Here is a 17,253-nt window from a genome sequence, read left to right as displayed (position 1 = left end):
GTGGATTTATAGTTGTGAACTTGAAAAATTGATGCAGGAGTGGAAATAGCAGAGAGGTTTTCGTATTGTGGAATTGGTTCTAACCTTATAACTTACTTGACTGGACCACTAAAGCAGTCGACGGTGACTGCCGCCGTAAACGTGAACACCTGGTCAGGGGTAGCTTCCATGCTCCCTCTTTTAGGAGCTTTTGTTGCCGATGCTTATCTTGGGCGATACTGGACCATTATCTTCGCTTCTCTCCTCTATATTTTGGTTCGTCTCTCTTCGCCTCCCCGTCCTCCAAATGTTGGTTAATTACTTAATTTTTCTAATTTCTTTAATGGAGAGTTGATATTTTACTGTCTTGGCCATCTTAACAAGGTTTAGGAACTTAGATTTGGGTACAAAGATTGATCTTCTTCGATTCTTATTCGACTCCAATCCGAGTAGGCTCGAAGTCTTTTGGACTTGGTTGAAATTACCCAACTTGGATGTACTTGGTCTAATTCAGTCAGATTTAATTCGAATTAGTGTCGATCAATACTAAGTCAAATTCACCGATTCTACTGAATTTGATCAGATTTCTAAAACCCTACTTCTTAAGGCCTCTACAAAATTATTGGAAAATCAGGTTGTAGACTCTGAATCAAGTTAAAATAAAAAAAAAAACAAATAATGGTCAAGAGTCTTGAAGACTCACCCAATGTTAAAATATCACAAGACTCGATCCGAGTCTTCTTGAATTGCAGGTGACTCAGTAATTTTACCCGAATTGACCAAAATTTGTGGAGTTTGGTCATTTATGTTTGTCTATTGTATTATGAAGAAAAAAAAAGTGATTCGCCTCGACCAAGTTTTACTAGGTTTTTTTAAGGGCAAGTCGAGTCCGAAAACCTGATTTTCCAACGATGCTTTATTTCTGCCATTTGAAGGGTTGATACTGGCCTCCCTTGAATTGTATACCTTCAGATTTGTAGCCGTTCTCATTTCTGCAATATAGGTTTTTCTTCCCTTGCTTTTTCAACTTCAAACCAGTACAAGACAACTCATGTGATAATTTGACCATTGGATTTTTATATAGGACCATGTAGATAGACCATTTATCAAGTAATTAAACCAAACTCAATTATATATATGGTCTATTGTGTAGTAAGCTTTTTCCCCTAGTATCATATTCCATCCAAATTTGACCTAATGACTGTACCACATGATTTAATCCTTTTATGCTCAAACTTACCAAATAAGTCATGGTGAAGGAGTGACGGTGCTTATCAAAAAGTTGAACACCCCATGTCAGTATGTTGAGTAGGTCCAAACCAAAATATCAAGCCTGAAGCCTAGGCTCTACACAACATAAGTAATCAAACCAGGAGGCATGACCTTAGTAACTGAATCCTTTTGAAAAGGGTGGCACTTCTCCCAATCCTTGATATCACTTTCTCACATTTGAGAGAGAGAAAAAAAAAAAAAACCACTCCATGGTTAAGAGATATTCTGACCTAATTGGATAATTTTCAACTTAAAAATCTTATTGGATCAAACCTTGATAGTGTTTCCGTCATTCATCGTCTTTGTCTTTCAATTTAATGAAGCTTTGAGGTCCATATCTATGTACACTTATTGACATGCTCTAAAACCACTTTCGTCTTAGATTGTATATAAGATCACACTCTCAGGCTTTCCTTCCCACACTCGCTCTTGCTCCCACTCTGTGTTTTGGGCACCTAGGGTATTTCCCCAAAGATTGCCAAACAGGACAAAGTATGCCATGAGAGAACTGGAAGACTGTAATACCTACTAAAGGCAGATTGCGTTTTGTAGGGATTGGCCTTGTTAACATTATCAGCGATGATTCCTTCTTTCACTCCACCTTGTTGCCACAACAACATTAACATGACATCTTGTCGTCCTCCTCAATATCATATCATCTTTTTCTTCTCCTCTCTATACTTGGTGGCTCTTGCTCAAGGTGGGCACAAACCATGCGTACAAGCTTTTGGTGCAGATCAATTTGATGGGGAACATCCAGAGGAATGCAAGTCTAGGAGCTCTTTCTTTAACTGGTGGTATTTTGGAATGTGTGGGGGTATTGTATGCTCGAATCTGATCTTAACATACATTCAGGACAACCTGAATTGGGGTCTTGGATTTGGAATTCCATGTATTTGCATGATGGTTGCAATTACAGTTTTCTTGCTTGGAACCAAGACTTATCGCTACAGTTTTAATGTTGATAATGATAATCCATTCAGAAGAATTGCACAAGTGTTTGTTGCAGCAGTAAGGAATCGGCGAGCCACTCCACCAACAGCCACTGTTGATGAGGAAGGTAGTGGGACACTTCTTCTACATGGTGCTAACCAATTCAGGTAAGTGATGAAGTCTATTTACTGATTTCACTAAAGACGGATTGGGAAAGGGGAAGCATGTCTTAGGCACTCTTTAGTACGATTTACTGAAATATTTCATGGTGTCATAAATTTAAATTAGGTTGCGGGTTCGAAACTTGGAAACAGCCTCTCCTGCGAAGTAAGGGGTAAGGCTGTGTACATTTGCCCCTCTCAGACCCTATAGTAGCAGGTGCCTTGTGCACTGGGATGTTTCATTTTATTACATGGTGTCATAAATTGAAAATAGGATGTTTGGTATGTTTTTTTCATCTTATTTATGAGAAATTGAAATCAATTTCATCTGAAATTATGAAATAGCTGGAGAGCTATTTCACTGAAATCACTTCAAACTAATTTTGCACTCTACTGTTTAATGAGCATATGTTTGCAGCAGGGACAAACATATCATTTAATTCTAACCTTACAACTACTTCACTACACCTATTGATTTTCTACCGAAGGAGGAGCAGCAGAGCAGGTAACCCCCACCCTCTCTCTCTCCTGCGCCATCCCCTTGCAGTCCTGCCCCCACCCCCTCTGAGCTCCTCTGCCCCACCCTTTCCTCTCAGCAGTTCTGCCGCACCCCTCCCTGTTCTCCCGCCCCACCCCTGCCTTTCAGCAGTCCCACCCCACCCAACTCACTGTCAGACATGACAGAAAGGCAGTCCCACCCCTTCCCCTGCCTTTCTGCAGTCCCGCCCTGCCCTCCACTCTCTCTCTCTCTCTCTGTACTGTGTTGTGTTTGGTCTGAGTTGGGAGATTTGGATCCTTATTTGGTAGAGGAAGAAGAAGAGATGAAATCGGTTTTCAAAAATTAGAATTACCAAATGAATTTCTTATTCATGAAGCTTTATCAATGTTTGCAGCCAAACAATTTCAATTTCTTGACAAAAAATCTATCTGATGACTCATTTCAAGAAATCAATGAAATTTTGAAATTGAAATCATACCAAAGAGAGCTTTATTGTGACTATTTAATAGCATACTTCCATTTTTTGTCAAGTAGACTTGATATTTAATTTAGCAATCAACCCAGATGAGTCATTGAATAATAAAAATAGAAACTTCAAAATATGGCTATGGAATATTATCCTATTTATAATTGTTGTACAGGGGTCACCTTTGAGGCATGACCTTAGTTAGTAAGTACCGTATAATACGCGTATTATACAGCTGCATTCCCAATTTTTGAACGAATAATACTCCCGTCCCCGCACTTTCCCGTATTTTTATAAAAAAACGCGTTTTTAACCGATCGCGTATTATACTCGTATAATTCGGGTATTATACGTTTATACTTTTTAAGTTTTACTCTAATGTTTTAAAAAAAAAAAAAAAAAAACCCCCAAAGATTAGAATTTTTCACGATTTCACTTTCCTTCTTTTGTGATTTGCGTTTTCCTCCAAAGTCCAACCCTAGAAGGCAAGACTCAAGAGCGGCACCCCTCCATCTCCGTTCAACACCGCTATTGTCAAAGCTTCGGCTAACAAGATAAGCGACAAGCGCGGCGGCGGGGGGGGGGGGGGGGGGGGGGGGGGGGGGGGGGGGGGGGGGGGGGGGGGGGGGGGGGGGGGGGGGGGGGGGGGGGGGGGGGGGGGGGGGGGGGGGGGGGGGGGGGGGGGGGCACGGCGGCAGCAGCACGTTTCTCCTTGTTTATTTCTTCTTCCACTTATTGTTCTTAGGAAGAACTTCTTCCACTTGTGGTTAGTATCCCTTTCTCTATTTCGTATGAAAGAATGGAAGATGATGCGATTGGCTTCATAGAGAACTTGGGATTGGAGAATATGCACGAGGCAAGTGATAGTATTCAAACTCCAACATATGGTGGCACTCTAAGTCACCCAATCTCTCACAGACTCCTTTCACACATGGTTCAACTTCGAGACACAAGAACCATTAGATATCAATGATTGATGGTTTCCTTCTTTATGACATGAAGGATTTGTTATTGTTAGAGACTATTTTATGGGACTTGTTCCTATTAGAGACTATTTTATGGGGTTTTCATGGTTCCAGAATACATTATGTCTTACTTTTTTATGTTTGATGAGATGTAATAGACTATTATATTGATATTTTATCGTTTAGAGACTACTTTATTGATATTTTGATATTTTAAGTGCTAATCTTAGAGATGTAATATAAGATATTATATTATTGTGTTTATTTTAGTTTATAAAATCATGATATTATTTTGTTTATTAGGTGGTGAATGCATGTTATATAATGAATATATGCCCGTTTTTTAAAAGTATTATTGCCGCTATGCCGTATTATACCGTATTAAACGCGTATCGTATTATTACCGTGATGCGTTTTATGAAGCGAATTTTTAAAAAGTATTATTACCGTCTAGTCGTTTAATTGCCGACGTATCCGTTCCGTTCAATTGCCGTTCGAACTTACTAACTAAGGGCATGACAAGTACCTTTTATCGGATATAACTTGTTATTATCTTGGTCCAATGGCTTTGAGCTGTTTTGGGATGTTACCATTCCTGGAATATTGTACTGTTGTCTGTTGGGATGTTCCGGTAACATTCTTGGAACGATCCCAAATCAGCCCTGAGGTTCTTAATTTATCTGATCGGCTTTGTATTCAAAACTCTTAAGAACAAAGTAAATTTTTTATCATTACTTAACATGAATATTAAAAAACAACATCCTAGTGCACAAGGCTTCCGTACTGCAGGGTCTGAGAGGAGCAAATGTACGCAGCTTTACCTCCTGCTTCGCAGGAGAGGCTGTTTCCAACTTAACATGAATATTAAGTTTCTTAAATCTCTTACCATATGTAGTAATTATACTTTTCAATGTAAGTTTTATTTTACTTTAAAATCAAAGAGATTTGGATGCAAAATAAAGCAAAGGTTAATAACCAAATTTGGAATGATTTGAAGTCAGTGACATGGTCTGATTAGGTAATTTTTACAAAAGTTTCTTTTTCAGGTTTAAAATTTTCACTTCTCTTCCATTGGTTTCCTCTGCAACCAAACGGAACTTAGAGATTTGACTTGTAGTAGGGTCAAATGGGAAGTTAAACTATTTAAGTAAAGGCAAAATGTTCTCTATGCCGGGGACGTAGGATTCACCCAGACACATGGGGGGGGGGGTGAGCGAATTGACCCCCCCGTCCCCCTGAATGGCCGAAATGAGTGCCCCATGTGTCTGGGCGCAGCCTGTGCTCCCAGGCAGAGAACGTAATTCAGTTAATGCTAACAATTCATGTAGGAACTATAAAGTCTACTTGAAACCAGATTGAGATCAAGGCTACTTTACGAGTCTTTTTGCCTACAGACATACCTTTTGTGGTCTTACAATACTTTAACCATCAGCTTTCCCAGTTGAGCGGGGAGAGATCATGATGGTTTTAAGAATATCTCTAACCTATAGTTTACTATAGAGCAGCTTCAGTTAGCACCCAATAGACTTATTTTCTTCATCTTCTTCATATGTTTCAGGTTTCTTGACAAGGCGTTGGCTACTGTATCCGAAAATTCCAAGAAAGGTTGGGTGGTATGTAGTGTCAATCAGGTGGAAGAAGCGAAAGCATTACTAAGGCTGGTTCCTATATGGACTGCATGTGTAGTGTTTGCAGTTGTGGATGCACAATCCACCACATTCTTCACCAAGCAAGGGGCCACAATGGATAGATCAATAGGGTCAGGGTTCCAGATACCACCTGCCTCCCTTCAAACCTTTATTAACCTCTCCATTGTAATCTTCATGCCCATCTATGATCGCGTCCTCATTCCAATTGCCCGAGCTTTTACCAAGAAACCCTCTGGCATAACAATGCTACAAAGAATAGGCATTGGAATAGTTTTTTCTATGACCTCCATGGTGGTAGCAGCATTAGTTGAGAGGGAAAGGCTTCAAATTGCTAGTGATTCCAAGATAGTGGATATGCCAGAAGCAACAGTTCCTATGAGTGTTTGGTGGTTGGTTCCTCAATACATCTTGTGTGGAATTGCTGATGCCTTTACCATGGTTGGTCTGCAAGAATTTTTCTATGATCAGATGCCCAGAGGGTTGAGGAGTGTTGGTCTTGCCCTTTACCTCAGCATCTTTGGTGTAGGAAGCTTTCTAAGTAGCTTCCTTATCTCTGCCATTGAGAAGTTTACGGGTCAGGATTGCCAGGACAGTTGGTTCTCAAACAATCTTAATAGAGGTCATCTTGATTACTTCTACTGGCTTCTTGCTGGTCTAAGTGCTCTTTTGTTGCTTTTTTATTTGTATTTTGCCAAATATTATATCTATAATAGGGCTTATAGTATATAAGCATTTGGTGTAATAACATATGTACAGTTATTTTACCAAAAAAAAAAAAAAAGAGGAATGTGTACAGATGTTACAAAAACAGTTGTTCACTTTTTCTACCTACCAAGCCATCCCCCACTGGGGAAAAAAATTGAAAAGGTTTCCCACGTCGCTTGCATGGGAGGAATATCCTCGGCAACACCAATGACAATGCTCCAAATGGCTTCTCCAATAGGAATCCTATAATGACTAGGGAGGAGAGAATAAATGAAAAAAAGCCTTACTAAGAGGAATTTTTTTCCTCTCCTGTCCGTTGCCCGGACAGGACCGTGCTGTCCCCTCACATGGGGGGCATGAAATGACGATCTAACCCCCTGTTCGGGCGAGGTTAAGTCGTCATTTCGTGCCCCCATGTGAGGGGACAACACGGTCTTGTCTGGGCAGCGGGCAGGAGAGGATCACGATTCAACGAAGAGGCATATGTTAAGAGGACTGCGGGTGGATCTTTTTCCCAAAAGAAAATCATTGAAATTTTGTGTTGAAAGGCTCAATAGCTATGTTGATTGGCCTTTTATACTCTTAGGGAAATAACTCAATCAACTGATCTCAGAGTGCTTAGTCTTCTTCTTCGGATGCATATGCACCCTAAAGCATGTTAGATAATATTTTTGCCGATGATTCGTATTGGAGGCATAAAGAGTACAAGATCAAGGGATGTGGTTTTATCATGGGCTAACCTTATCTACATAGGGGTCTTCGTCGATATGCTACATGTCTAAGGGACGTGCTGTGCTCACATATGCAAAAGTGATGCAATCATGTGGTTAGCCAAAAATATTATTATACAATTATCATATAACCGTAATATACAAGGGATAATGCTCTTTCATTTTATGTGAGTGTCTATAGGTGAAACAAGCGACCTAACGTGTGCCAGTTGTCGAAGGAGCTCGTGTGGCTATCGGTCCTGATTGACTATCGGTGTAATGGTCATATAATTCGCCTTCCTTGATTGAGGACGGGAATGGGGAGTCACCACCTGGGATAAGGGCCTAAACCTATTAAAGGTTCATTCCTCATAAGGAAGAACAGTTAACTCCAATATTTGTGGTCTTGTAAGCGCTTGAACAAAGGTTAGGTTATAGAAACGGGAAGGTGTTAGGGTTAGGTTATAGAAATGGGAAGGTGTTAGGCATCCACTCCCCCTAACGAAGGCCAATCTCTCTACTAGAGACGCTAACGTTCGAGCATTCTCCCCAAGTGTATGTCCTAACCCACATACATCTTTATGTTAAACCTACTAATGTATAATACTGAATCATAGAGGACTACATATTAATCCTACATATGCTTGCTTTAACAACATTATCCAATTACCCTAAATCATGCAAATCTAATTAAACACATGCTAATTAAAATACTAATTTAATATATGCTTAACATGTTGACTAATTAATTAATACTACATTACACCATGTTATACTTATACTACGCTATGCTACACCATGTTATACTTATACTACACTACACTATGCTACACTACACGTACTACCTAATCTACTACGCTATGCTACATACTAATCAACTAAAAAGAAAAAAAAAGTGAAAAATATTATACCTTAGATCGACCCTTGATTAGGGTCGAGAGGGGTGGGCCCCTTCTCTTCAGAACATGACCCTTAGGCTATTTTGGTCTTCCGACTCAAGGGGGAAGCATAGTCTCTCTTTCTATCTTGGAAAACCAACTATGGGAGGCGCATTTTTGAAATATGCCCAAGGGAAGAATTCACTAATCTTTGGATCTTTATTTAAGGATCCTTCACCCCAATTTTCAGACCTTACCCCTTTGGCAAGTGGTGAGGGCTATTTTTAGTGGGCGCCAAAAGGGGAAAGGTCCTTTTCTGCCCCATGTAGGATTTCCCACAAAAAGGGGTTGCGGATTTGCATGGGGCTCCAAAGTGCGGGTACAGATCCGTAGGGATTCCTATGCATTTCCGCAGGGCCACCATGTGGATCCTTAGGGGTAGTACCCCTAGATTGCCCGATTTAGAATCTTTCTTTCGAGGGGCATATTTTTGGATCCACAGGTCCAATTTTGATATACAATATATTGTTGGAAAGCTTGTTCTGAGCACTATCCAATGAAATGGTAATTTAGCATGCATTTGACCAAAAATTACTGAAAAGATGCGACAAGCAGTGCTGCTCGCTTGGCAATATTGGAGGGAGAATCGATGGCAAATTTGTGTGGTCCTCAAACCAAATGTGTGTGTGGGGGGGGGGGGGTAATAGGTGGCCGATTTCTGTCGTTCTCACAATCGAATGCTGGTTTTTAGATGATAAAAAAACTTATCATCATCATTAAAAGTAATTTTGAAAATTATTTTACCAATAAAATCTTGTGAGAGGCAATTTGATTCTTCTTTCCATAAGTTGTATTTTCTCGTGAGAGGGACATCGAGATTGTGGCCGTCCTGGAGTCATCATTGTCAAGGTGATAAAATGAGGTGCCTACAGTTATATAGACTCAGACTTACAGACTAAAAAAGATGATAGAAAGTTTACGTCCAGAATGGTTTTTATGTTGGGTGGCGGGGTGGTAATTTAGAAGAGTATCACAGAGAAGTCAACAACTAACTAAACAACAAAGGTTGAGTACTTAGCAGATGGAGAAGCAGCCAAAGAAGGAATTTGGAACTAGTCATGCACCTCATACCATTATATTGTGATAACAGAGAGCAATTGCATAAGCTAAGGAGCCCATAGCACATCAGAAGAACAAGCATGTAGAACGTAAGTACCATCTCATCAAAGAGAATATTTAGCGAGGTTATATAGCCATCAAGGGTTGACTGTACAGATTATTTGTCTAATCCCATGACAAAGGGTTTGTCACTAATAGTATTTGAGAAACATGTTGAGAACATGAGTGTAAAGTACATGATAAATTGGGTTTGATGTACAAGTGGAAGATTGTTGAAAGTGTGTCTATCAAACCCAAATTTATTTAATATTTAATTAATTTATTATGCATAACCTTTGATGGATTATGGTTGTCCTTAGGTATTCACTTAAAATCGTTCTCAACTAGGGATAATGATGGGACATTTTATTCATATACATGTCACACTATGTATTCTTCAAAATGGTGATTCCAAAATACAAGTGTGAGTACATATAGGGTGTGTGCATTGAATTGGATCACATGAGACTATTGCATGTCTTTCTATCAGTTGTTGGGGAACAAGATTCTATATAGTAGAGGATGTTGGTCCCTTGATCTAGGAGGTCTTTGTTATGGTTACACATAATGGATTTTTGCACACCAATGGTTGATATCTCCTTGACTATATATCAATAGATTGGATTCATGGTGTTTGATTGTGAATGAGAGAGTCATTAATATGCAATCCATTACCCTACTAGGGAATATCGAGGAGAGAGAATGTGCATGATGACATAAATTTAGATCCAGTCACAGTTTTGTATAGAGATTACATATTGTTTTGAAAACTATTATTATTTCTTAGGGGTGTTGTTCTTTGTGCCGTAGCGCAGGCTGCGCCCCGCCACATGGGGGTGGGCGCAATGACCACCCTACCCCTCTGCACAGGCTGCCCATGTGCTCGGGCGCAGCCTGTGCTGCGGCACAGAGAACATTCTCCCTATTCTTAATAATGTTATTTTATTAAATATTTTGAAAATATTTTTTGTCCAATAATTGAACAAAATCTCTGTATAATCATGTTCGATGTCCTATAGTCCATTATGTCATATTGTTTAATGAATGGACTAATATGCATTTAATTGGATTAACTTATGAATATCTACTACTTTGGAGAGATAAAAGCAACGACGAGAGAGAGACCACGGTTTTTGGCCTCTCCTCCTTTTGAGCGTTTAGGGTTTGATGAAACCCTATAGCAAGAGAGGGAGTGTGTGTGATCTCCCTATGAATACAACGGTTGCGGTGACTAGTTTACTTGGATTGCTTATGTGTGGATCGGAGGAACTAAAATTGCATAGAGGAACTACACTTGTGGTTTGCAGGTAATCGGTTTCCTTATAAAATTTGGTACAGTAAATCTTGCATGCAAGAGGCTGTCGGTTTAATCCTCCGTTGTGTCAAACATTGCCTCTCAATATTAGGTTGGATGTAGTTAAATCTACTTTTGTCTCAAAAGTACTAATCAGTGATAGGAAATAGAAAGAAAGGGAGCACAAGCACAACCCCTCCCCCCCCCGAGCCAATAATTATCACCTCTAATTCGCTGCCTGCTCCAATTTTCTCCAATTTCTCACATAGGAGCGAAAATGACCACCCTACCCCACCTTGGGTAGTGTGTTCAGACAGGGGGTAGGATGCTCATTTCCGCTCTTATGTGAGGAATTGAAGGAATTGGACCGGGCAGCGAATTGGAGGGGATAACGATTCCACCCTCCCACTTATGACCCACCATTTTTTTTTTAGTAGAGGGAGAAACAAAAATTGAAAAATTAGGATATTTTTCTAATTGGTCATGTACATTAAAGAATCTTTAACTGAGAAAAGCCATTTATTCGGAAGTCAATGGGTTAGTCTTTGGTGGTTAAACTGTTAGGGTTTAGGGTTTAAGCACAAGGTTGCTTAAAGCAATATACCCTCCATATCAAGTTTTGGAATAAACAAGTTGCTATCTCCAGCTAGTATTTATAGGAAAGACTAGGGTTTTAGGTTAGATGGATTCTTTCTAGTGGGGCTTACCATAGTCTGGGTCTTTATTCTAGTAGACTTATATTAGAACATATAAAAGGGTTATATAATATACCCAACATAAACCACTCACCAAATCGTTGGTATCATAGAGCTAGCGTAGAAAGGTTGCCATGCCTTGAAAACCGTGGTTGCATTCATAGACTGATTGGTAGAGAAGGAAAAGAGATTTGCATAAGCTTATGCAATTGTAGTGGTTGTTTCAACATAATTACCTTAAGAAATTGCCATACAAGTAAAGGAAATTGTATAGGGATAGTCGAATAAGAGAACATAATTAAGTTATTTTTTATTACAATTTTGAAAAAAAAAATCTCTTAATTCAATTTATTAATGCTATTTCAAAAAATAAGTATCTTAGAGAATCATGCAATTGTGATTATTGGTTGCTAATGGAAAATCACCTTGTAAACCAATTAGGGTTTGGTATAAATTTTTTACCATATCATCTCTTTTCTTGTTCCATAAAAATTATAGGATCAACAAGAACATAGAAAGTAATATCTTTTCCATCCCATGGAAAGAGGGGTCCATCCCATACTCGAATGCTCAGTGGAAAGAGATTGATTCAGGTTTCTTTCATATCCCATGATTATCAAATAATTAATAATACTTAATGAATAAAATAAACATTAAGATCTGCTAACCTGTAGAGCCTCAAGTGTTGTTCTTCCTCCAGATAATGGTTCTTCCCCGAACGAGCACTTTAAGAAAGCCCAAACTTGAATCTCCTTGATGTAGTAGAAGATCTTCAAGCCAAATCAGAATTTATTCTCTAAGAACAGGATCTTATCCAAAAACCTAGGGTTTTCAAAACCCTAACAAGCCTCACAACTCAAGAAAGCAAGAGAGAGAGAGAGAGACGAATTCCAGAGGTGGGGGGGGGGGGGGGAATTCGCCCAAGCATGTTGGTCGTTGCCCCTTGAAGTGTTTAACTAGATGGGGCTTTAATGAGTCCTCTCAATCCCAGTGAGAGTTTGACACTTCTCTCATGTTTGACTTAAAGCCCTAATGGGCTTTCCTGATGGGCTTCTAATTAGTGAAGAGGCAAAATCTAAAAGGATAATAAAATAGTTAAAATTTTAATCTATAATGGGCCTTTAATTAAAAATAACATAAAATCCATTGAAGATTAAACAAATTAATTAATAATTAGCAAATCCTAGAAATACCCCTGCATAATAATTATTAGGGGTGTCAATTCCAGGCCCGGCCCAACAGAATTGATCGAGCCTGCCCGATTAAAGCCCGGCCCAGTTACTAAACGTGTCGGGCTTAAGCCCGACATATTTAGTAAGAGGGTGGTCCCAATGTGGGGTTTTAGCCCGTCGGGCACCCGACCGGACCGATCGATTCTAGGACCGACCTAGCCCGCCCGGTTACAGCCCGATCTAACCCGACCCTTTAACTTTAACTACTAATTGGTTTTCTTTCTACTGTAAGTTACAGATTGCAAATGATATGAGACCTCATCCATTGGTTATTAGTGCATTGGCCAAGCTTTCCAAGATCATTCCCAAATGAAAAATAATCCCAACCCAAGATAGAATTGACCTCGACATTAAAGAACAAGAAAGGAGAGATGAGGTAGTATATACATCTGAATAGATAAATAAAATCTCAGTTTTTTTTTCTGCTTTCTTTACAGTAAATTAATCAATAAATAACCAACTTAAGGGGTTTATGGTATTTGGTTTATTAATAATTTGTTGACTCCTCTCAGTCGCTCAAACCCCTTGTGTTACAAGGGAAAGCCAAGCCTAAAAATTGGCTTTGAGTTTCTCAGGGTCAGCTTAGACTTGGAAAAGAATCTTTACCAGGTCAGTTTTCACTTTCCCAGTTAGTTTGATACTTTCAATTTTTATATTTTATAATTTTTTCCTTTCTTGATTTAAAGTATTGTTTAGTAATCAAATTAATCTCTCATTACCATATGACAACTATCATATATAAACTATCTTTATCTAAAGTTTAAAGTAGGTTTCTATTTTGATTTAACGGTCAGCTTTTTTCTTCAGCCCTATGTGGCTGCACCGTTTAGAGCCCGTTTAAGGTCCGTTTAGAGTTAAACATGCCCACAGCCCAGTTATGACCCAATTATAACAGTCCGTTTATAACCCGAAGCCCGACCTAACCTGATCGAGCCCGACCAAGCCCTGCCGAAAAACTTAAATGGGCGGTCACGGAGCCCGACCGGTTGACACCCCTAACAATTATGCACCAACCCTCCACTAAACAACATCATCATCATGGAATCTAACACATGTACACTTAGTACTGCCAAACCCCATTCCATGGTACATGTCCATATCGGAGCATCTGTGTACGTGATCGGAATCTGCAAAACACGATTAAATCATGTAATCAAAATATAAATATAATATATCATTTTATGTGAAAATCTATTTCAGAAAACCATGTACGAAATGGTACAGGATTCTGATTCTTATTTGACCATCCATAGACTAACTCCCCTTGATGTTCCTCAATTGAGCAGTGCAGATCATGTTGAGTGACTCTTTCACTCACATAATATTTACGCATTCCCAGAACATCGGCTTTAGTTTTCTTGAACCGTAGACATGGTGAACCAAAAAATACGTCCACATCATGTAGTGACAAGGCCCTCTCAGGTACAGGGTTTCGGTGACGAATGTCTTTACCAAACCTCCATCTGATAGTAATACATGAGGGAATCGACAAGATAAGATTCTTCTCCAATACACACCTATGTGCGTTCTTATTTTCGTACCTTGGCATCAATATGTCTAGGCATACCCAATGCGACGACCATATGATAAGGGTTGTCCAACCCAAACCCTAGTCGTGACTACCATTTAAAGTGAAACTCATGGACATACATTGCTCAAAAAATTTATATCGCATGTGATCATATTAAATCAAAATGTATGAAATGTTTATTACATAATAAATTGAGTTGAACCGGATTAAACCAGATTTGATGGACACATATATCCAACATACAACCCCTGCCTTTTATTGGATTCTTTTCTTAATCTACAATGCCAAAATATGCTTCTTGTCATAAATTAAAAATAAATGATAAAATACACCACTAAAGTTTTATTAGTGGATTTTGTTAGAAATAGTATTCTCTTTGAATAAATGGAACCTAAGATTTGCTATAATGTCAAAGTTCTAAGCTCCAATCTGGAACATTTAGTAGAAGATATTTTACTTTTATCATTGACCGTTTTGGCCCAATGGGTCTCATGGCTTTAAAACACATCATACCAAGTAGAGGAGGCTACTCTTTATTAATAGCTCGAGATCTCTTTCTCTAGCCGATGTGGGACTAAGTTTGTACCCATCATCGATCTTCCAAACCCCTTAGTATTAAACTGACTCTTGATAGAGACACCTCACCGAACCTAGATAAATCTGTGCCTCCTTCCAAGACAAAGAGAGTTTTTATTGTAGTCTTGCCCTATGACCCCATAACCAGCTACATCAGATCATTTTTATTTTTGGAGGGTGGGGGTGGTGTTTATTAAATGGAGATTAAAACCGATCATAAATTGAGTCAAAATCTAGCATTGCTTACATCAATGTTGTACAAATGCTGTTATATAATTCCAAACTTCAGAAAATTAGAAATATAGCATTGCTTACAACATTAGTGAAGTCTTGGACACAAACCGTACCATACATTATTGACATTTGATGTTCCATTTAGATTATAAAATTGGTTTTCCATCAATACCTTTCTCTCAAAGAAACCATTCTCACAGTGGTAGAGATAGTTGCCATCTAAGTAGTTTGTCTGGTTCTCAAGTTTCAAACACGTCATCCCTGTCCCAGTTTCATACACATAATTTTTTTTTTTTTTGGTTTCTTTTGATATTTATGTTTTTTTTTTTTCAATGAAAACAAAGACAATAATTCATTAGTGGTAAGAGAACATACAAAGTTATCAATGTGCTTCGCTCCCTTGAAGGAGACCCAAGGAAGATATGCCACTAAATTTGTATTGCATGCAAACAATAGTATATTATGTAGGAGAAAGTTTCCCTACACTAGTGGAGTCGGGTTCTACTTATCCATATAAGGTTATTTTCTATCCTCTACTATACGAAGTCGATAATACCCCCCCTATTGTGTTTTATACTCATTTAAAGACACAGAAATCCAAAGACAAGGGATTCTCCATTTACCATGGGTGAAGAGAAATTGCCCCCACTAAAAGGAAATTTTCTTTATCATATAGGAGTAAGGGCATCCTCTTGCTTTTTCAATATTTTTTTTTGGTAAAAGGAAATCATTTATTGAAACCGTGAGAGCTCATAGCTGTGAATTACGTAACTCAAGTAGCCATATATCCAAACTAGGCCACATCATCATACACGTTATTAATAGGGCCTTCCTTGCCAAGGAGTCAAGGAAGTAAAATGAACAATATGGTGTGATTCATGCCTAAAAAGTCATTATATGATTTTTTAAAAATTTTTCTTAATATGTTACGGTAGTTATAATTTTTGTTCAAAAGAAGGGGAAAATATCCCCACGCTGACGTTGTGGGGGATTCTTTCCCACACCCGCTCACATGACTAACATTTTTGTCTCCTTCTACGTTTCCTTTCTCTTCCCTCATCTTGTGGGATCCACACACCGATTGATGTGGCATGAATGGATCCTCTGCACGTAAGTTCACCTGCATGTACATGTTAGAGGTCAACATATGTCCCATTTATTATCATTTACACGGTAAAGATGGGTATTTTTGAAAGCAAAAGAGAGTAAAAGTTAGGTGTTGACCTTTGACATGTACATGCAGGTGAACATAAGTGGAGAGAAGCTGAAATCTAATGGAAAAATTTCCCTGACACTAGCAGCTTGGGGAGCCCTTGCCCCCAAAAGAACTAAAGACACTAGAAAATTAAGGACTTATTATGAACTCTCAGTGTGGAAACTTTTATAAAGGGTAATGGGAGAGATTTAACTGGTAGATATTTCTTATGGTGGCACTGTTATCTGTGCCGCAGCGCAGACTGCACCAAGGCACATGGGATTGGATGCAATGACCATCCTGTCCCCCTGCACAGACTACCCATGTGCTTGGGCGCAGCCTGTGCTGCGGCATAGAGAACATTCTCCCTTTCTTATGTCAGTAATCTAGAAAGGCAAGCAAGCCTTCAAAAGTGACAAACAATATATAGCAAATCAATAAGAAAAAAACAAATATATATAAAATAGATCAATTGTGTTGTTGATATGGACCAACATATGTGCATCATCTAAGTTTTAAAATTTGAAATTAAGTACTGGATCGGTCTCCATCAATTCCAATTCTGAATCAAATCGGTCAATTCCAATGATTTCTATCCGAGTTTTAAAACCTTGGATCCTATTCTGATTTGCTGGTCTGAACGGAAGATTAGTCAAGTATAATATATATTATATTCTAAAGGAATATCTCTTTATGTATTTCATTGATGAGTCATTATTTATTAAAATGTAAAACCGAATCAAGACAGAATATAAACTAAATACAGATTTAGATAATCATTCTAATAGAAGTAACTAAGTAATCGAATGTGAGCTGGCCGGGTATATAAATATATTAAAATGTAAAATTGAATCAAGACAGAATATAGACTAGATGCAGATTTAGAGAATCATTCTATTAGAAGTAACTAAGTAACAGAATCTAAGTTGGACATTGCTAGACTCAAAGATGTGTTATTATGTATGTTGAAGCATCGTAATAATTAAGCAACACGATTCACAGCAAAAGTGGACACATAGTGAACTAGCAGTTTGTTTTTTTAACTAGTAGAAGCAACAATTTCACGCACAAAGTGAAAGTCAATCTCTATGTGTTTTGTACGCATGTGAATATTGGATTAA

General features: G+C 38.6%; 1 protein-coding gene across 4 annotated transcripts in view; it reads left to right on the top strand.

Moving 5' to 3' along the window:
- Positions 1-17,253, top strand: part of LOC122657632 (protein NRT1/ PTR FAMILY 5.10-like) — a 91,370-nt gene that overhangs the window by 223 nt on the left and 73,894 nt on the right. Inside the window, exons 2-4 of one of the 4 annotated variants that reach the window (XM_043852401.1) lie at positions 38-255; positions 1,804-2,351; positions 5,834-6,543. In XM_043852401.1, coding sequence (XP_043708336.1) covers positions 38-255; positions 1,804-2,351; positions 5,834-6,543 — 1,476 coding nt within the window. Of the gene's footprint in view, positions 1-37; positions 256-1,682; positions 2,352-5,833; positions 6,688-17,253 lie in introns of those variants that run through there. The other 3 variants (XM_043852399.1, XM_043852403.1, XM_043852402.1) reach the window with 3 other exon arrangements.

This window comes from Telopea speciosissima, chromosome 4 (genome assembly GCF_018873765.1).
Source record: "Telopea speciosissima isolate NSW1024214 ecotype Mountain lineage chromosome 4, Tspe_v1, whole genome shotgun sequence".
NCBI classification, from domain to species: domain Eukaryota; kingdom Viridiplantae; phylum Streptophyta; class Magnoliopsida; order Proteales; family Proteaceae; genus Telopea; species Telopea speciosissima.
This window is presented reverse-complemented; position numbering and strand designations above follow the sequence as displayed.